At 35.9% G+C, this 22,961-nt stretch overlaps 1 protein-coding gene across 1 annotated transcript in view; it reads left to right on the forward strand.

Moving 5' to 3' along the window:
• The window catches only part of LOC119540064 (triadin-like), a 134,386-nt gene that overhangs the window by 84,298 nt on the left and 27,127 nt on the right, over positions 1-22,961 (forward strand). The window contains exon 5 of the mRNA XM_037844070.1: positions 22,401-22,460. Coding sequence (XP_037699998.1) covers positions 22,401-22,460 — 60 coding nt within the window. The remainder of the gene's footprint in view (positions 1-22,400; positions 22,461-22,961) is intronic.

Genomic DNA, 22,961 nt, shown 5'->3' on the forward strand with positions numbered 1-22,961 from the left:
GTTTAACAGCAGCATCTTGAGAGTATCTGCCTGAAAGTAGAAGTTGCTCCCTCCTAGACCTGCAGTGAATGCACGGTGGGATCCAAACCTAGAGATATGCCTGAGCAAATGAAAACCACTTCACTGGTGGGGAGGAGGTGGGTATCCACTTTTTGTATGTGAATTTGGAAAATTGAAATTTGCAACTTGTGCAACAAAAATGAGCTAAATTTAGTGAAACAAACTGTGGCAAAGCCATCCAGAAATGAATGTGTTTATGAAGTTCTGTGGGAAGAAAGTAAAGATTTCCTAACCCATGATACAGGATGAGGCACTCAAGAACTTAAGAAAGTGCAGTTGCCAGACCCAGATTTAGAGCTTATAGCTTAGTCTATAATTTTCTTGAGGTCAGAAGCAGTGTCTTGTTATTATTTTATCTCCAAAGGATGGTGCCTGTAACATAGTCAGTTTTTTTTTTATTTTTTTATTTTTTTTTATTTTTTTAATCTTCATTTTATTGAGATATATTCACATACCACGCAGTCATACAAAACAAATTGTACTTTCGATTGTTTACAGTACCATTACATAGTGGTACATTCATCACCCAAATCAATCCCTGACACCTTCATTAGCACACACACAAAAATAACAAGAATAATAATTAGAGTGAAAAAGAGCAATTGAAGTAAAAAAGAACACTGGGTACCTTTGTCTGTTTGTTTCCTTCCCCTATTTTTCTACTCATCCATCCATAAACTAGACAAAGTGGAGTGTGGTCCTTATGGCTTTCCCAATCCCATTGTCACCCCTCATAAGCTACATTTTTATACAACTGTCTTCGAGATTCATGGGTTCTGGGTTGTAGTTTGATAGTTTCAGGTATCCACCACCAGCTACCCGAATTCTTTAGAACCTAAAAAGGGTTGTCTAAAGTGTGCATAAGAGTGCCCACCAGAGTGACCTCTCGGCTCCTTTTGGATTCTCTCTGCCACTGAAGCTTATTTCATTTCCTTTCACATCCCCCTTTTGGTCAAGAAGATGTTCTCCGTCCCACGATGCCAGGTCTACATTCCTCCCCAGGAGTCATATTCCACATTGCCAGGGAGATTCACTCCCCTGGGTGTCTGATCCCACGTAGGGGGGAGGGCAGTGATTTCACCTTTCAAGTTGGCTTAGCTAGAGAGACAGGGCCACATCTGAGCAACAAAGAGGCATTCGGGAGGAGGCTCTTAGGCACAACCATAGGGAGGCCTAGCCTCTCCTTTGCAGCAACCATCTTCCCAAGGGTAAAACCTGTGGTAGAGGGCCCAACCCATCAAACCACCAGTCCCCTATGTCTGTGGTCATGTTAGCAACCATGGAGGTGGGGTAGGCGAATACCCCTGCATTTTCCACAGGCTCCTCAAGGGGGCAACCATAGTCAGTTTTTAAGGAAATGAGCTACTAGTCTTCATCTGGAAATAATACTAGTTTTTGTTTTTATTCTAATTGGAAATGGAATAGGGAAAAATGTAAATAAAGTTTTCTCACTTTTCCCTATAACTTGAATTCCATAAGTAAGTCAGATGATCATACCTTCATAAATTGATACCTAGTATTTAATAAAGGGTCTTTTATTTTCCTTTGATTTGAGTTTCCCTCTTGCATTATTTTAAATTTAAGTTTCATGCAACAATTAGCATAAATTGCAATGCCACAAAAAGCTGTTTAACTATTGCTTCATAAATTATTGTCTTGATTCATCAAGTTTCTTAAAATGGCTATTTAACAGAAAGGTTATTAAAATGGCTGCTCAACATACTTTTTTTAAAAAAGTAATGCTCATTAATCAAGACCTTGAAAGAGACATATATGTTTAAACAACAGGTACCTAATGTCTTGAAGAATTATATACTTGAAACTGGGAGGGGAATTGACGTAAAATCACCTGAATATGTTTTCTTAATAATATTCAGAAAGTGAAATGAAAAACAGTGAACATTTAAGAAAGCATCTTATACACTCCACCATGGGCACAGAAGCTATGTAATAACCAACGTTAGTCAAAGTGGACTAAAGAAACACATCTCATTATATTATTTTTATTTATAAGCTTTTCTTCTGTAGAGTCACAGAAGCAATGACAGTTTTAAAAGGAATTATGTGATATTGTACAAAACATGCCTAGTGCAAATTCTGCATTTAAAAACATACTATTATTATTATTATTATTAAGGAAAAGTTTCTAAGAGTTTATCCATATCTTATGAGGGTCATCTTATAGTTTTTCATATTTAAAAATAATGGTTTAAAAAGTATTATATTAGCAATCTATAATAATAGTCTTTAAAATATTTGATTTTCATCTATTAAATCACTCTTTATGAACACTGTTTCCAACTCAAATGTATTGAAATGATATTTAGCCATTTTAGATGACCTAAATGATCAGGCTATGACATTATTGTTTATTCAACTGCCCTTTATCTACCTCGGACATTTTATTAAATGTACATAAAACGTTAGTTTTATTTGTTCAGTCATAGCTAACCTTCCTGAAATAGAAATTCACCCAGCTTGTTATTTATGAGTGGAATTTGCAGTTCTAATTTTATATGGAATAATGATCCAGTCAAATAATCTCAGGATTGACGGATTGATTATTAAACAGATTATTAATATGGATGAAAATTTTGAATCTGCTATTCTGTAGTTTAAGTTAGTATATATAAATATTGCTTTAAGGGGTTCCATGTAGTGCTTAGCATCTTTATATTTTTATATGTATTTATTTTTCCACATGTCAAAATTTTAAAATATTAAATTCCATTACCAAACATTCCTTGATGAGGGTCCAAGGCACTGAACCACTACAAAATGTTATATTTTTGCTGTATTATTATCTTTAAGTTGTACTTATGGAAACCAAATACCATTGTAAATTACATTTCCTGGAACCATTATTGTGATGGGGTATGGCTGATGTCCTTGCTTCTCTAGAACTGTCCTGTCCAGCAGCATTCTTGGCGCCAGGACACAAATCATGGGTATGGGAACGCTTCACTTTCTAAGGGGTACACAAGCACAGAAAGCTTCAAAGGAATCAAATTCCATTTTTACAATTTCCTAAAATTGATCTGCCTGAAACATACCAAGATTATGATAGTGCTACTTCATCTTTACAATACAACCATCACACATCCAAATTTGCTAGAATGCCAAGCCCAACTTCATTAAGCCAAGGGGCCTTCCTTCCTTTCCCAATGTATATATAATGCTAATGGAGAAGTGTGGTGTTGGTATGTGTTGTTGTGTGTCGTGGTGTGATGTTCAGAGGTGGGAGACGGGGTGGTGGGAGCAAGGCAACGTTTCATCTGAACACTTTGCCTTTTATTCCACTGCATAATGTGAAAGAGTACATTGCTCTTGAAGGAGAGCCCCAGGAGAGCAAAGCAAAGAGAACATCAGTAGGAAATACTGAAAGCTAAAATTAGCTTTTAAAAATGGGAATGTAAGCAATTCTTTGAAGTTATTCTCAATAGTTGTTTCTAAGGAGTGTCGTTAGCTTGAAAGAAAAGCACTATTAAGCAGCCAAAGCAGGATAAGCTAGTGACAATGATTCTTTTAAATATAACTGGGACATTTTCTGGGACAACCAAACTTTTAAGGATGCATTCAGTAAACCCATGCATGCCATGTTTCTATGATTACTTTCAGATTGTGTATTGTTCATAAAGGAATGTAAACCCTTATCAAAGTATATTACGAAATATTTAATTTAATTGTGGTCAAATTTTATCTTATTTCATCTAATATAAAATGTATAATTTTTCTTTATCCTATTACAAAAACTAATCAATTTAAAATAATTTAAATTATTAAATTAATTATATTCTTTTGCAGAATCAATTCATTATATGTTTCTGTACATAAGTATGTTTGCACATAAGTGCATAGTGTATTAAATACAATTGATTATGTAGTATTTGTATATTTTTCTTTCTGATTAAAAAAATAAAACTATATGCTAGCCCCTGGATGGATGGATGGGGTTTGATAACTCCCCTCAAGCATTTATTGAAAGAACACCAAACTTTTTTTATCATATCTCTAGCTTCATAAACAACTTAAAATATCATCCATATATTACATCATTAATACAAATAAAATAATGTACAGCAGAATTTTAGTTTAGTTTGCTTTTATAACTTAAAATAAATTTATTACATAAAATTCACATCATTTGAATCTTTTCATCCATTTTTAATAACACGTAGTACAGGTGTTTTTAAAAATTTGTTTTATTAATAATTTTCTTACAATGGAAATTAAAACATTTTTTTGAATTGAAAAATGGAATGATATAGTTTAACCAAAAGTAAATCTGATTTGGGTGATAGTTTTGAAAATAAATGTTGGCATTGCCTATTAGCTTACATGGGAAATATTTTCCATCAATTAGGTGAGCAGCACCGTCAAGATTTAATTTAAATGCATTTAAAGCAAGAAATACATTTAGAATACATGATAATTTAGTCTAAAAGTATTAAAATTAACAAGATTTTGATTTTTCTCAAGCCTTTCTGAGTATATAGTTATACAAAGTATCCTCAAGTAGAGTAGTAGATACAGCTAATAGTCCTTTGGAAAGTCTAAGAAAGCCTTTTTACTTCCCAGAATTTTAGAAGCTCCTAGAATAGAGTAACAGATTCTTTGGCAAGTGTTTTGGTTTGCTAAAGCTGCTGGAATGCAATATACCAGAATTGGGTTGGCTTTGCAATGGGGATTTACTAGTTTACAAATTTACAGTTCTACGGCTGTGAAAATGTCCCATTGAAGACATCAACAGGATGATACCTTCTCTGAAGGAAGGCCAGTGGCATCCAGGGTTCCTCTGTCAGGTAGCAAGACACATGACCGGCATCTGCTGATCCTTTGCTCCCAGGTTTCGCTGCTTTCAGCTTCTGGTTCCAGCAGTCTCCTCTCTGTGGAGGCTTCCGTGGGGACTTTTCTCTTTTTCAGCTCTCTCATCTTTTTCTGTCCTTTATCCTCCCATAAAGGACTCCAGTAGAAAGGATTAAGAACCACCTTGAATGGACTAGGTCACATCTCAATTGAAATGACCTAATCAAAAGGTCCCACCCACAATAGGTTTGCACCCACAAGAATAGATTAAAAGAACACGTTCTTTTCTGGGGTACATAAAAGCATCAAAATAGCACAAGTTATGTGGTTTTTCAAATCTTTGTTTCTAAAATATTGAAAGTGGCATTAATCAGTTATTCAGCTGCGAGATCATTGAAAATAATTTTCTTGTAGATTCCCTATGTAATTTTGATGTAACTCTGATGGAGACCAAAAAATTAAGTAACATTGACACAACAAAATTGTAATCTGTGTGCATAGATATATAAGCATATGTATGCATAAGGCTTCTCATTAAAAGCATATTTAAAAGTTAAAAATAGGATCAGATTTTCACTGACCCCATTCCATTCCAGCTGTAAATCACACTTATCCACAGATACACTAATTATTTTTAAATTTCCATTCATCTCATAAAGAGATGTCTTTCTAATAAATTTTGCTTATCATGTTTAATAATTAGCTACAAAAATTTGTAATATATTAACTTGTAGATACTTGTATTTATAGGATATAAAATAAAATGTTAGATTTCAATATATACACATATATTGATTTGGAATTTTTTTTTACAGAAAAGATTATGGGATAATCAAGAAAAGAAAAACTTCCAGGGGAAAAATTATATTGTTCTAGAATAAAATTTTGTGAGAAGTGTAATGAAAATATAAATTCAGAGAAAAAGGAAAGGTATAAAATTTCCAAATATTAAAAACTAGCTAGTTGATATATATTTTAAATAGATAATGAAGTGTCTGAAAATATTATAGTAATTAGAGTCCATCAATTAGATTTTTTAAAGGGATGAAGCAATTTTATTTTTTAATGTGAACATTTGCAACAATCTGTAAATTTTATTGTTTGCAATGATAAACTTTTAACTTCTGATGAAAAATTTGAGTTTATATTCAAAATATGGGAGGAGATGCAGAGTTTTCCAAAATCCTCTAAGGGAAAATAAAGACGAAAAAAATAAAAGATCACTGTAATATAAAATGAGCATTTGCTTTTTGAATAACTCTAGGGTTCTGAGTGAGAACAAAGCATGAGGCTTAGGATTTCACTGTGGTCAACAATGTTTATCTTGAGATCATCACTGAACACTGATATGTTTTAGCCCTTCCAAGATTAAACTTGGTCAACACATTTATTTTTAAATTAATCTTTCTCACGTATTTGCTGTGTGCCAGGCAATGTGGTAGGTGAGGGAGGACAGATATGTGTTTCCTTACAACATCCTCAAGGGCTAATGATGAATATTTGCTAATAAGAAGTAATTGCTAAATAAATGACTCTAGTGGTGCTTTTATGCAGTATTGTTAATAAAGGCAACTATTCCTTGCTAACAACATAATCAATATAACACAATACTCTATGGCCAAAGTAAATGCAAATGAGTAAAAAGATCACATTATTTAGTAAAATGTCCTGAAAGGACCATGCTAAAGAATTTAATGAATAAATACCACTCTAATATTTATGTCCATTAAAGTAGGGTGTTGCTAAAGCTGACAAAATGCAATATACCAGAAATGTGTTGGCTTTTACAATGGGAATATATTAGCTTACCAGTTTACAGTTCCAAGGCCATGAACATGTCTAAATGAAGGCATCAACAGGTGATGCTCTCTCCCCAAAGACAGGCTTCCTGCGATCTTCAGCTCCTTTGTCACATGGCTGGGCACATGGTAATGTCTGCTGATCTCGTCCTTCTCTGCTAGGTTTCACTGTTTCCAGCTTCTGACTGCAGTGGCTTACTCTCTGTTTTCTGTGTGTCCTCTCTCAGCTTCTCCAGCTCTACTCTCTGAGCTTCTCTGGAGCCTCTTCCTGTGTGTCCTTGTCTCTGTCTTTTATCCTCTTATAAAGGACTCCAATAAAAGAATTAAGACCCAATTCTTAATTCTGAATGAGGTGGGTCACATCTCGACTTAAGATCCTACTCACCAAAAGATTCTACTTATAATGGGTCCATATCTACAGGAATGGATTAGCATTGAGACCATGATTTTTCTGGGGTACATACAGCTTCCAATCATCGCATAGGGATAATTGAAATAGAACAAATTTGAACATTGCACATTTGATAATGATGGGGGAAAGTCTTTATATGAGCTTATCACATGAAAAGTGAACTAAAAGAGGGAGAAAATAAGAGTAATGGTAATGATATTGCAACTGAATAAGCTCTATTTTTAAAGCAAAATGATCATTTTAATTCCCTTAAAGACTCATAATTACCCAGGATCAAAGTTAAAAACCAGGCTCACAGATGCTCATGGATGCAAACGCATACATGCACACACATCCAATAGTCTTAAAGCAAAGTTAAAAATATATATCTATTCAGCATAGATATCTTAGCATTTCTCTATACCTTTATCAAAAATGAAGTGCTGGTTTTTCCCAAATCTAAAATAGTTATGATTTTATATTTCCATATTAATATTTAGGTGAAACTGATTTTTCAGTTTAGGCAAACATTCACAGAAAGTATAATTCCTCGGTAGGTTTAATTCTTTAGCAGGTATATAGATTTTTAATTTTTGTGCTAATACCTTTAAGTATAACATAATGAATATATTTATCTCCTGTCCATTTATTCTTACTTAAACTCCAGTCTATAGTAAGTCTTCATACAAGAATAATCATTCTATCATTTATGTCCTTTGGGAAAACATAGTTACAGAAGGGAATAATTGTCTTCTGACCATAAGTTCCTTTTTATAAATGTCTTTTCCTGGCATCTAGCTTTAAAATGAAGAGAAAATAGTCATAGCTGTTCAGAGCTATGCACATTCAACTTTTCGTTTTTGTTTTTTTTAGATAGGAAAAATGTGTCTTCAATTTTAGGGGAGTGGTGACCTTATGTGTTGTAGATTTGTCTTTTGCTTTAGAGACAAGATCTGGAAGACTCTCAACATTTTGTTTATTTTGCTAACTACTTGCTCTTTGAAAGAAAGAACTGCCCAAAAGATGAACTGGACCCAGATGTGAAGGTGAACAATCCCTGATGCATGTCAACGTCAGGGGAAGAGACTTTCTTTGAAGTCTCCTTCTATAAAGAACAAAACAAATTACAGTCTCCTTATATCATATTTTTAAATTGCCCTAAATATTCTCAGGTTTGAAAGAGTCCAATAAGTTTAAACTCAGTTTTCTCATTATGTATTTTTCTGACTATTCAAATCCACAATAGCTCTTTGCAGTCAGGGTGAGTGAGGAAGAGCCAGGAAATTTAAGCATCATAAATATTCAAGACTTTAGGATTAGGCCATTCAGAAGGTTGTATCGCATCATCGGGAGTAAGATGGATGGAAAAGTTTGTGTGCCAGAGCTTTCATTACATCCATCTTTGCTGGCAGCTTCAGTGGTTTACAACAGACTGAACATTAAGTGCTGAAAAATATGGTGAGTGAAAAAAGGAGAAAAAATAGAAAGGCAACTAAACTTGTTAAAATTCATAGCTTCAGAATATTAGATACCAGGTAGGCTCTGGTAACATTGTTAAGCAGATATATTTATCTTTGGAGTCTCCCCTAAATAAGTCTAGATCAAAATTCAGTTCCATAACTGCCTGCTCTCCTCCAGCGCCTTGCCACTGCACACTGTCCTCTGGCTGCACAGGGAACTTAAGTGCTTTAGCTTCTGCTGGTCTTTCCAAATACTGGTCAAACTGCAACAACAGGGACAAAGCCCAGAGAGAAGAACAAGCAGTGCATTTGGACAGCTTGGCATGAAAGAGGCTGAGGTAAAGGGAGATCTGGAGAATAATCCAGAGAGTCACTTATCCAGGTAGCTGCCGATATAGCAAGCTCTAGGTCCACTGAGTCAAACAAGTCCAGTAGTTTGTGCGTGTAGAGTGAGCGAGTTGTTCCATAGTGCGTAATGCAAACACATATTCAGGTCACAACAGAAACTATCGGCAACTGATCCCTTTATTTCTTGCACAGTATGAAGTATCAAGAAAGAGCAAATAATCTCCTCACTTACACAGCACGGAGTCTGTTCTGGTTTGCTAATGCTGCCTTTTGCAAAAGACCAGAAATGGATTGGCTTTTATAAAGGGGGTTTATTTGGTTACAAAGTTACAGTCTGAAGGCCATGAAAACATCCAAATGAAGGCATCAACACAAATATAACTTCACCGAAGGAAGGCTAATGATGTCCAGAAAACCTCTGTTAGCTGGGAAGTCACGTGGCTGGCATCTGCTGATCCCAGGTTGTGTTCCAGCTCCACCCTCAGCTCCTGTGAGTTCTTCAAAGTATCTCTCTTGGCTGCAGCATCTCCTGTCAGTGAACACTTTTATAGGACTCAAATGATTCAATTAACACTCATCCTAAATGGGTAGGGTAACACCTCCATGGAAATTATCCAGTCAAAGGTCTTACCCACAGTTGATTGAGTCAGAACTCCATGGAAACACTCAAAGGACTCCAACCTAATCTACACTAATACATCTGCCCCCACAAGACTGCATTAACGAATATGGTGTTTTGGGGGACATAATACATCCTAACCAGCACAGAGTCCAAAAGAACAGGGGAGGTGTTGCAGCCCAAGAGGGCCATGCCAGTCCAGAGGCTAAAGAAGACAACAAGCATTTTCTGATACATGAAGTTTTATTCAGGGCTTACTTACAGGGTGAGAAGTTGTGGAGAGATCATGATGGCTTTCCCAGGCTGGACAGGCCTCGTGTTCACAGGGAAGATGACCAAGCGATGCAAAAAGGGCAGAAAGCCTTTTATAAGGCTTTAAGACAAAGGCCTTCCTCAGGGTGGGGAAAGCATAGATGCAGGAATAAGTCATTCTGACCTGGGGGGTGGTGCAGGAAGGACTAGAATAACACTTGAACAATTACATTTTGCTCTTTTTGTGAGACTAAGAGCTTCTCACTTCCTGCCTGCTTGCATAAAGTTACATTTTGAAGTCATTTTACCCTTTTTCTCTTTACTGGCTTAGAAAGACAATAGGTTAAACATTTAGCTGCCTAGGTCATGCAGACTGCTGTGCACCAAAGATCTGCAGGCCTGTTTTGCTCAGGCCATGGGTTGCCACAGGAGGAAATCCTAACATGGCTGATCTTCCAGGGTGGTCAAAATGTGGCTTGGATAGGGGTGGATAGATGGCAACTCTTCACATCCCCCTTCATGTCAAAGAAGAGACACTGATCTATGTAGTTTGAGTTTGGTTTTTATCTACCTTGGGTGGGTGGGGTGGCTGCCACTGGGAATTACTGTTATAATAAGCTTCTGGGGCTGCTAGTTCCCAGTTTCTGGGTTTGAGGTCTATCTGGGTCTTTTCATTAGATTTCTCCCCCAATTTGTGAAACAGCACATGTTAGAAAAGGAGGTAAGGATAGTGGAAGCTGGAGGATGGCTGGATGGCTGCTTAGCAAGTGTTTGTGACTTCTCTAAAGAAAGAGGTGGGGGTAAGCCTGGGTGACAGGTACTCAACAGTGTCTGTGATTCCCTAATAGTGCTACTAAAAGAGTTCAACTCTGTCAAGGTCAAGGCAAGAGAAAGAAGCAGGAGGACACAAATAATAGGAATAGGCTAAAAAAAAGGAAAAGGCCAAACAAAGCAAAAGATTGGGGGAATGAAAAGGCCTCTGAGATAGCTCAGGTCCAATCATTTCACTGAGTTTTTGTTGCAGCAAAAATAATCTCAGTGTTGCTGCCTTCCTACAGGAAGTTAAGATCAGAGGAGTAATTGAGAAGCATAAGAGTGGGAAGCTATTGGTTCTAATGTATTCCAGACTCTACTCTCCCCTGTTCTGGACTGTACTTTTTCAAAATAAAAAGAAACTAATATCCTAGTTTGATGCAAAAGGTTTAAAGTTTTGGCCTTTCCCAGATTATGTATTTTAATTAAGAAAGGGTCTGTTGAAAAACAAAACAACAAGTTAAACAAGTATTTAAAAAAAAAACAAGAAAAAACCAAAGCGAAGCTGCATTAGTGGTTCTCACCTCTGTGCGTCAAATTCCACTGGTGTATTAACTAGAATTATTTTGTTTGCAGTCCAACTCAGACTAGCTTAATGAAAAAGATAACTTTTGTTGGTTTGAGTAACTAAAGATACAAGGGTAGAATTGGCTCCAGGGATGACAGGATATGTATTTTTATATAATGTTATTTGTAAATCCCCTCCCTTCCCTTCATGAACCTGCTTTCCTTCCTGTTTCATTTGCTTCATTGTCAGTCAGGCTTTCCTCTCCTAGAGGTAACTATGGTCACCAGAAGCTTGAAGCCAAAATTATTTTGCTTTTTTTAATCAGGAGTAGAGCCCATCCTCTTTCCCAACTGTTTCAGCAAAAACAATGTAGTTGACTCTTCTTGGCCTGGATTGGGTAACATACCCTTCTCGGAACCAGTCAGTTGGCCAAGGAGAGGTCATGTGAACTTTGTCAAGGCCTGGGAAATGGGCTTACCCCAAACCACCTACAGCGGTTGGGAACAGGGAGGCTCCTGAAAGGAATAGAAGGGCACTGTTAGAATAATGAGTTCTAGAAGGAAAACCATAGAAACCTACAACATCCAGTGCCGTGGGTTTTTTGCTGTTGTTGTTTTCAGTTCAGAATCCCAGGTCATCTCCCACCTCGGTATACTGAATCAGAATTTCCCGGGGTAGAGGCTTTTTCAAAATCTCAACAGTATTTTTCTAATTCTAATGAGAGCCATTGCAACCCAAAAGAGTAAGTCTAAAAAGGAGGGATTTTATGCATTTTGAGGCAAGTGAGGGAGTATAAGTGAGTAGCTGCCAGTGAGTAGCTGTGTATTTTGTTTACACATAGTAACTGCTCTTGTATGTAAATTCACTGTTAAGAAATGCCAAACCATGAATGATAATATGTAAACCAAGCTAATCTTACCATCACATTGACCTAGAATATTGGAATAACTGTTGTTAATTGCTCATCAGTTGAACATATGTAAATTTCAAACATGAATGAGATAGATTCATATGAAGACAATGAAGAGATACTTGTGTTGGTGCCACTTCAGCTGTTAACTTGCTATGGTTAAGTCACTTAGCCACGCTAGCTCTCAGTTTTCACACTTGTAAAATAAGATAATGGTCTTAGTGATCTACAGGTCTGTTCCAGTTATCGTATTTTGTGATTCTGTGATTGAACTGTGATGTCATATAGTAATAATTATACCAAGAGTTTCATCTAGACTAGAACCATGCAACTCAATGCATGGCCCATGGCCCAGCAATATTAGCATCATCTGGGAACTTTGTAGAAGTGCAGAATCCAGGCTTCATCCTAGAACAACTGAATCAGAATCTACATTTTAGTAAGCTCTCCAGGCAATTTATATGGGCATTATAATTTGAGAAACATCAGTCTAGAGAGTAGCTCCCCCTTCTGACTGTGGATCTGAAACCACTGTGGAGCTTATTAAAATTGGAGATCTGTAGAGGTTTCCTTACCATGATAGATTAATTGACTAAGTTTGGGCTATGGCTCAGGTAGTGTTTTAAATCTCTGCAGATGATTCTGATGTACAGCCTCATTGATCTCATCTAGTGCATCATGAAATGTGATGCATACATACCAACACAGCCAACACCTCACCTAAATCCTTAAACCCAGTGGATTACCTTATGAAAGGTATTTGTTGTCATTACCATTTCTGTATGCTTTATGAACACATGGAAATAGCATCTCATTTTGTAGGTAGAGAAAATAAAATTCAAAGAGGAAAATTGGATTAACCTGAGTTTATAGAGTTAATGGCAAAAATGAGATTAGGTAGATAACATCTTAGTGTATTTGATTTGAATTCTTTTGTGGGGTCCAGTAGTATACAGTGTTGAGATTTTTATTCTTCTGTAGAAAGTTTAGATTATTTACCAAATATTACCAAATAATCAATACAATAAAATAAAGGTACACAATATTTTTAAGTTTTTTGGAATTCAACATCCTTGTAAGAGACTGTCCTCAATAATTTCCTATCATTATTTCTGAAGTGTATGCCCACTTAACCACAAATACCAGATGCTCTTTATACTACTGTTCACTCGTGGTTAGTAGGCACTTTCCTCAAAAATTTTACTTTATCAATATTAGGGAAAATTTATCAGAAAATCTTAGAAAATATAAATGCCTACAGATCATTTGGAATTTTTTTTTAAATATTGAGAATTCAATAAAACATTTTCCCTAGCATTCTTCAATTAGTCCCTAAATAGATAACTAGATTTGCTCAGACATTAATCATAATTAAAATTTTGTGTCCTCTTAATAATTGGCAAAATTTTACAAATAGAGGTTACATGTTTAAATGAATAAATAACTAGAGTTTTTAGTACCAAAATGAGAACAATTGTAGGAAGACAGTTGTAAGAAGATATTATATATTGTCTAGAGGAAGCGTAATGATAAAAGGAATTCTTTGAAATCCACAACCCTCATAATAATTTAATAAACTGGGTTGTCATCTAAAAGAATCATGATGGTTGCCTTGGTGACAAAGATTATCCTTTTAGCTTCTAGAGTCTGTCATTTTAAAACCTTGAATTGATAAAATTTGAATTTATTAACAGTGTGTCACAATGATAGAAAAAAATTGCCTGCTTTAAACTGGGCATGTAAGACTCAAACAAAATAATAAACTCTCTACCTACTTGGCAATAAGCTTTGCTATGATTGTCAGAAGATCAAAACTATTTATCATAAGCAAAATGTATGTAAGGCAACAAAATATCTCAGGAAGACCTCACTACAGAATCAGAGTATCCTTAGGAATCATTTAGCACATTCTAATTCCACTAATTTTGGTCTCATTGGTTGTTGCTACTGTTGTCCCTCCCATTTTTAGTATCTGTGGCCTGTCAACTCAAGTTGCATGTGGAATTTGAGCTCAGAGAATCTTGGGAAAATCTGTTGGCCCTTAATTAGCATTGGTACTTTGGGAGAATTAGAGCTTAAATAAGCATATTTCGATAGTATTAAACAGTCTAAAGAGGAAGGAAGGAGAACCCAGTCCATGAAATGGACTTTCACTCCTGATTTGGAGACACTTTAGAATATCTATCTTGAGTAATTTTCTGTTCACCATAAGCCCAGAAAATTCCTCATTACACCTGGAAGGAACAGCTTGGGCCAACAAGAGGATCACTAATGTCGTACTTGTCCTCTGAGATGTCCAGCTTAAGTATATTTAATAAGTGACAAAATATCATAATCCTACATGCAATAATAAAAGAAATATATAAGCAGGTTTGATTAGATAAGGGAGAACTGAGGTGATCCCTGAAATACCCTAGTCACTGATAAAGATTGTGAGAGAAATGTAGTAGCACCTAACCTGGAGAACAAAGGTGTGCTGGTTTGAATGTATTATGTTCCCCCAAACACCATTATCTTTGATGTAATCTTGTGTGGGCAGACCTATCAGTGTTGATTAGATTGTAACTCTTTGAGTGTTTCCATGGAGATGTGCCCCACCCAACTGTGGGTGATGACTCTGATTGGATAATTTCCATGGAGGTGTTACCCCACCCATTGAGGGTGGGTCTAAATTAAATGACTGGAGCCATATAAATGAGCTGACAAACAGAAGGAACTCATTGCAGCTGTAAGTGACATTTTGAAGAGCAACTGGGAGTGATATTTTGAAGAGGAGCTACAGCCAAAAGGACACTTTGAAGAATGCACTGGAACTGAGAGAGGAGCTTCAGCTTACAGAGACATTTTGGAGATAGCCTTTGAAAGCAGACTTTTGAGAGGGCGAATGCCCCAAGAGCAACTAAGAGTGACATTTTTGAGGAGCTGAAGCCTAGAGAGGAATGCCCTGGGAGAAAGCCATTTTGAAACCAGAACTTGGAGCAGACACCAGTCACATGCCTTCCCAGCTAACAGAGGTGTTCCGGACACCATTGGCCATCCTCCAGTGAAGGTACCCAGTTGTTGATGCATTACCTTGGACACTTTATGGCCTTAAGACTGAAACTGTATAACCAAATAAACCCCCTTTTATAAAAGCCAATCCATTTCTGGTGTTTTGCATTCTGGCAGCATTAGCAAACTAGAACACAAAGGGAATAGAAATTTTGGGCCTCTTCCTCTGAGCTTTAGAAAAAGTAGCATATCCCATTTTTTAATCTTGCCCAGAATTTTTTTCGATTGAAATAATATTTGATTTTCAACATATTTGCTGGACATACTGTTTTCATTTTATAGCTTAGTTATTTTTTTTGTATCAACATCTATGAATAAGTTTTGAAACAAGATGAGACATCAAAAAGCACTCTCAGTGTCCTTTATTTAACTATTATTTAATATTTTAGGGTTCCAGAAAGCATTATGAAAAAAAATCTAACTTTTGTACAAATGTTACAGTTTACAAATCCCTTTCACATACATTTTAGTTGCCAAAATAAAAAAATTCTGCAACTTTTCTAATAGAAATTTAAAATATTTAGAAATACAGCATTTTACTTTCTCACAATTTCCTATGTAGTCATGTTAGTACTTAAATTATTTGAGAGTTGTGTTATAAAAGGAAGGTGAGCTATTATCCAATGCCATCTATAATATGCAAGAGTTGATAACTTATCATAATTCCTAAACATTAATTTTTGCATTTAATTAAACAAGCATTAATCATTGTGCTAGTTGTTGAAGATTTAATGTAGAACAAAATATACATAATTCTTGCTCCCATAAAATTTAGAATTTAATGAGAAAGAGAGATAAGTAATAATAATAAACCATTATTTACATGATACTTGATCCCAGATGGCGCTCTAAATCCCTTTACATTTTTAATTTATTTTAATGCGTGCATAAGCTTATGTAGTAGGTACTATTAACCTCATTTCACAGATGAGGTAACAGAGTTTATGTAGCTAATAAGTATGGGAACCAGATTTGAATTGGGCAGATTGACTCTGGAGTCCACTCTCTTAAACACTAAGCTGACTGTTAATACATGTCACAGATCACAAATATTTGGCATAGATTTTTCAATATCTTACCTATGTCTAGCTCTTCCTTTCTAAAAACCATGTTATTTTATTTACATTAGAATACTATCTATTCATGCACCTTTCACATGATGATGATTAAAATAATCATTTATGATCATTGCAATCCATAAATAATGAATAATCTAAAATATGGCTCTTCTGATGGTTATTTATTCTCAGTAACCAGTTAAATTGTTACATCTGCTGCTCTCCTTTCCCAGCACTTCACAAGTTTACAACATTGGTGTTGTCGTTTAGAAAAACAGTCTGACTGAGGAGGCATATTGCATAGTTATCTCCACTGAGTTATAAAGCATGCAGCCAGAATTTAAATTCTTTGAGTTCCTTAAATTAAAGAAATGTGCAAATGCATTTAAAGCTTAGCATGATCAAATTTTGGGGGGACTTCAAACGTTTGTATTTTCGAGTAGGAAAATAATAATGATAATAACCTAGAAGCAAACGTACACTCATTTCTCCACTTCTCGTCTTCACTCACACCTCCCTACAGGCCACCGGAAGAGTAAGTGGTAGGGAAACATCAGGAGTAGTGAAAGAAGGAAGAACATGCTCCCCACATTCTGGAAGGAACTTGTCATTCTCTCAAATCCTCTGGGACTCCTGATACTATACACCCGTTAAACGTTGGTGGATCACTGATTCATTCGTATATTAGGCAAGATTACCGATGACTCATCAGAACAAAGGAATCCCCTTCACTGCCTCCTAAAACACTCAGATAATTGTCATTCCTTTCCCTTTTTATTTTCCTTTTTCCATTTCCCAAAATTTAAGTTGAAACTCCTAGATTTAAAGACCTATGGGCAGCCCCATGCCTGGATTGATAGACTTTGCCCTTTGTGCCTTCAAAGACACAGAAAAATTGTTACTATTTACTGGTTTCAAGAATGGCTTATGATTCTGAATAGCTTCTGGTGCTGACAGTTACACTTCTTCGGAGACATTGGACTTGGCCCAAGGTAAATAGTGAATGCCTGGACCTTCTGCCCTGGCCCCTGTATCCAGGGTTGGTTCAGGGTTTAAAGTGAACTGTTTCTTAAAGAGTGGCATGATGTTAAACACTATTTTATGTCATTATACATTATTTTCATGTTATACAAAATGGAACCTTTCATATGTCCATAGACATTATTAAGTAACTGAAAGCTTGTTTTAGTATAATGTAGGAAATTTTATTATTCTTTGAAGTTTGTTGAATACCATTAAGCAATAAATTTCTACCCTTGATGACTTGAATCTTTCAAATTTAATTTTCCATTCTTAAATAAACAGGTCTTAGCTGGAAAGAGCAACTGACGGTAAAAAATCAGACATCTGCTTAGAGAAAATATGCTTCTGAACTCTAAAATCGATAGCATGCTGTTTCTCAATTGGACGGGAGCCTCTAATGCTCATCATTTCCTGGCTAAACTGTGAAGAGATAGAAGTGGTACACCATGTAGAATCTTCATTGGATTTTTAGTCAAGGACAGTGACACTAGCTATGGAATTCAGTCCCCAAATAAAATGTAATGTCACAATAAAACATGTAGAGAGACATCTAATTGATCCTTAAGATTGGGTCATCAGAAGTAAATTATTTCATTTTGTAAAAGCAAAGACATATATATGTGTTTATTCCTTTGCTAGTTTAGCTATGTTGCCTATACTTACCTCTACAGAAATATTAATAGGCTTCAAGTGATATTTCAGTTTAAAAAAATTAGTGGTTGACATTCCTGCCTAAAATTACCCATGCAAGTCATTAGATTTCTGTTAGTAGTAAGTTGAAGAGATTTTACTGTGTCATTTTAAAAAAATCATGACCCCACTTACAATAAAACTGATTGGATCAGTCGGAGCAGAGGCTATATTAATTTGTGTAAGGCTGAAGTGCAGGATCAGGAAAAGAAAAAGTTACAGCTTCATTTTTGATATTGGTTTGAGAGAACTGGGTTGTGTATGCTCCATTTATCATAGGGTAAAACACAAACACTTTGAAATAAATGTATTTCAATTTTTTCATTGACTTCTTTAGTTCCATTTAATTTTTATTTTTCTTAAGTAAAATTTTTTAGGGAGCATGTCCAACATGCAAGCATTCACCCTCCATTTAGAACCACCTCTCTTTCATGAATTTGGGAAAGGGGAGAGGGAATGCAGGAATCCTACTTGTTCCTGGCTGATGTTCTTGATCCCAGTCTTTTTAAGATTTGTCTTCTTCACTTTGTTTTTCTCCTTCCAGGATGGAGCCCTGCTCACTACAATTCTGGGTTACAATCTAGAACTCATTCCCTTTTTATGTGATCCATTGAATACCCAAAAGTGAAGGGGAGCCAAGGCTAGCTCCTTACTGTTGCTTCTTTCATTTGGTCTCTGTCTGCCTTGCAGGAAATTCTACTCTGGAGCAACACAGACTCTCTAGTCCCACCAACCACCACCCTGCCCAGTGTATTTCCAAGATCTAAACTGGGCTGGGAGGCTCTGTAAGAATTAACCAGGCAGTATGGCTTTCAGCACCCTGTTCCTGCAGAAGGCTTAGCTCCAGTCTGGTCCTCCTGTGTGAGTTTTAGGGTCCCTCTTTTACTCTTCTGAATGGTCTGCAAGTGTCTCTTGAAATTCTCACAGTCACACATAGACACACATACACATACACTCAAGGACACCTCAAGGAAAAATATTTTTCTAAATGAAAATTTGGTTACAGAGCAAGAGCTCTCTGCCTTATGTGCACAGAAGTCAATGACATGACATTGATATTTTAGAAATGAAAGAACTTTAATGTCAAGTCGACCAATTTGGCGTCTAAAGACCTTAGGTTTTATGGGATTCAAACAAAGGGAGTGGAGCTAGTGACACTATTTAAGTTGGGTATATTAATTGGTTACATTTGGCTTATAGTTAAAAGCTAGCTGGGGTGAGCATAAAGTGGTTGTAAAAGAAGGCATTTGGCTACAACAGGGTTGTTATTGCTCAGTTAACATAAGATAACAACTGTCTAAACAAATGGGCAAGCCTTTGGTCATAGCAGTGTTGTAAATCACTCAGTTAACATAAGATAACAAGTAAAAGAATGAAAATAAGCCAAAATAATATTTACAATTACAAGTAAAATCCCTGTAGTCAGTCATTACAATTTTAAGGCCTTTTTTCACATAGTGAATTTGGAATTTCATGTATTTTTTTTAATTTTGAAAATTTCAACTCATTTCCCTATTCAAATTAATCCCTCCTAGGACTCTTAAAGGTGGCTCCCCCAGTGTATCCAAAGACTGATCTAGATATTTCATTTTTCTTGTTTTATGGCCTGGAGTTGTACAGGCACCAATCTTTTCCATAGCCTCTGTTGGATTGCATGGGAGGTAGGGAACAGAAGGGTAGAATTTGGAATTTGTTGCTCCAGTTCACTTGTAAAAGATTTAACCCTGTGAAAAACCTGAGAATTAAAAATGCCATTTCCGCACCGCTAGGACTAGAACAGCACTGCCAAATAGTAATGAAACATGAGCCACCTACATAATTTAAAATTTTCTAGCTCCCGTATTAAAAAAGTAAAAAGAACAGATGAAATTACTTTTAGTAACTGTACTGGTTTGAATGTATTATGTCCCCCAGAAAAAGCCATATTTTTTGATGCTATCTCATGGGGCAGACATATTAGTGGGGATTAAGTTGGAATGTTTGGATTAGGTTGTTTGCATGGAAATGTGCCCCACCCAACTGTAGGTGATAACTCTGATGAGATATTTCCATGGAGGTGTGGCCCCACCCATTTAGGGTGGGCCTTGATCAGTGGAGCCATATAAATGGGCTGACAACAGAAGGAACTCAGTGCAGGTGCAGCTGTGAGTGACGTTTTGAAGAGGAGCTACAGCCAAGAGGGATGCTTTGAAGAAAGCACAGGAGCTGCAGATGAGAGACAGTTTGAAAACAGCCGTTGAAAGCAGACTTGCTCCGGAGAAGCTGAGAGAGGACAAATATCCCAAGTGCAACTAAGAGGGACATTTTTGAGAACTGCAGCCTAAAGAGGAACGTCCTGGGAGAAAGCCATTTTGAAACCAGAACTTTGGAGCAGATGCCAGCCATGTGACTTCCCAGCTAACAGAGGTTTTCCGGACACCATTGGCCATCCTCCAGTGAAGGTACCCAATTGCTGATGTGTTACCCTGGACACTTTATGGCCTTAAGACTGTAACTGTATAACCAAATAAACCCCCTTTTATAAAAGCCAATCCATCTCTGGTGTTTTGCATTCCAGCAGCATCAGCAAACTAGAACAGTAACCTATCTTAATTAACCCAAGGTGTCATGGTTCAAACAGGAAAGCATAACCAATAGGAGAGAATATGCACATATTTACATTTTAAGTGATATAATGCAAGGAATTGGCTTATGTGATTGTGGGATTGGCTAAAATGTCTGAAATCTGTAGGACTGATGATCAGGAAGGGAAGATTACAGGTAGGCTTGAATCCACAAGCACAGACTGAAGCTGCCACCCACAGGCGTTCAGTAAGAGAAGCTCATGAGCAGGGTGGAATTCCATGGGCATTGGCCAGAGCTTTTGTCTACAGACACAGTATTTTCTTTCTCCCACGGAAAGCACAGCCTGATTTTAAGGTCTTCCAATAGAGTCAGTCAAGCCTACCCAGATTATTTAGAATGGTATCTCTTACTTGAAATAAACTGATTGGGGACTTTAATTATATCTGCAAAACATCTTCATAGCAACACCTAGATTAATTTTCAATTGAATAACTATCTCAGTATGGTCTAACTACACATCAAGTACTCAATACATATACGTATCTACTGACTACTCTATTGGACAGTGCTGGTCTTGACAGTGATGAAGAATGGTCATGCTGGTTGTTATGCATCTGGAAAGCAGTGGTTCTCAGCTGGGGACAAATTTTACCTACATTGGGCATTTGACTTGGGGGTGGTGGTGATATAGAGGCTACTGGCATCTAGAAGTTAGAGGGATGTTGCTTAACATTCTAGAGGGCAAAGAATATTTCTGTCATCCCCAGTGAAGATTCATCCAGTCCAAAAATCAATAGTGCTAAGGGAGAGAAATTCTGCTGCAGGGTAAGATTTGGAAATATCCAGGGAAGAGATGAAAAGTGTGGTGAAAGAAGCAGGGACATGCATGTTTCCCATGCCCTTCTGAGATTTTTGATTGCATCCTTGCATAATCTTTTTCCACGAACATGACTATTTTAACTCTTTTGTATATCAGTTGCCATATTCCTTGTAGTGGAATCACTCTAGGGTGGAGTCAAACTCAGGAATGGGGTAAAGGTAGAGATGACCCTGACCTAATAAGATGACTGCTTAAAGGGGAAAATGAGGCAGGAAGTCTTGAAAGAGGTCACTCTCTCCTTATCACGATGAATGAAAGTCAGTAACGACCTTTTCTGAAGATATTTATGGTTTTCCTATGGTTGATCTTGATTGAGTGAACATAGGGAAAAATACAAAAGTGCAAATGCAAATTTACAAATGAACTGTGGAATAAAATTGTGATAAATAAATAAGTAACCCTCAATATTTTTCTAAGAAAAAGAATGATGTTTAAGATAAAGTTACTTTTTAGAATATTTGTAACTCTAATCTCAAATTTACTTTGATCTAAATTGACTGCAAATCCAGAATTAAGTTCATTTTGTATGTCTTGGCAATGCATGTGTACTGAAGCTAGCAGCAAATTGAATATATTCATTAAAACCTGATATTTAGGGAAAAAATTATGTAACAGCTAACTTATTCTTTGAAATGTGCTTGCAGTAATTATTGGTTAAAGCAATGCCAAATGCTGATTATAAACATAGCTTAGAGTCAGTACTTCTGAGATTTATTTCCTATTAGATAGTTGTTACAGTTCATTTCACAAATTCTCAATTTAACATGTAAAAACAAAATCTTCCTAAATGTAAATTACATTCTTATTAAGGATTCTTAATTTGTATTGAGAGTAATTGAAATAAAATGTAATTATAGTTAGTGATCAATTTTAGCACTGAAGAAGGTGACAACATATCTCTATGTAAGTTTTGAAACTTTTCAAATAGCTCTAATTTTGAGATGACTTCAATTTTTTTCTTATTCCAGTTAAGTAAGAGATTTATGTAGAGATTTATGTAGTGAAATGTTACAAACACTGTTTCCTTTGAGATACCTATAAGATTGATTGTTAGATATAATATTTTAAACTTTGTGTTGAAATGATAAAATTTAGGCCGTAATTATGGTTTAAATTTTGCACTATTTCAAAAAGAGTTTTTCAATGGTAAATTTTCTTTTTGCCTAGAAATACACAAAGCAAAGACTGAAAAGCAGGAGAAACCTGAAAGGAAAATAACAACAAAAGGTAAATGTTTAATTTTGTGTTTATTCTTACTTTTACTTAGGATATATACTTTTATGAATATATATGAGAGAAAGAAAAATTTTGATGTTTAGTGTTCTCTTTTTTTAAAATTTTTGATAGTGTTTAAGTAAGTACCTTAACTCCTCAATTAACTTCAGGCATAAGCTCATAAAAATATTTAATTATTTATTGATTGGAATCAAAGTAACTTCAAAATGTGTGACTATATTTGAATTATTTACAGTAATAATAAAATTCATAAAATGGGTTTTTACTTACTAAGGTAGCACCACAATAATACTTTTTTACTTACTGAGAAAATATTCTTTTTTTAATGAGTTACTCTAATAGGTTGGTGTTCAATTTTTTTAACCAGAAATTTTCGTGACATTCAATACTTTACAAAATATTTCTAATAGGAATGCAGAGTCATTCCATTACTCACTGCAACTGCCAAGGCCCCACAGCTTCCTTATGCTCCTTATGAATAGTGACAACCAA

This window comes from Choloepus didactylus, chromosome 7 (assembly GCF_015220235.1).
Source record: "Choloepus didactylus isolate mChoDid1 chromosome 7, mChoDid1.pri, whole genome shotgun sequence".
Taxonomy (NCBI): Eukaryota; Metazoa; Chordata; class Mammalia; order Pilosa; family Megalonychidae; genus Choloepus; species Choloepus didactylus.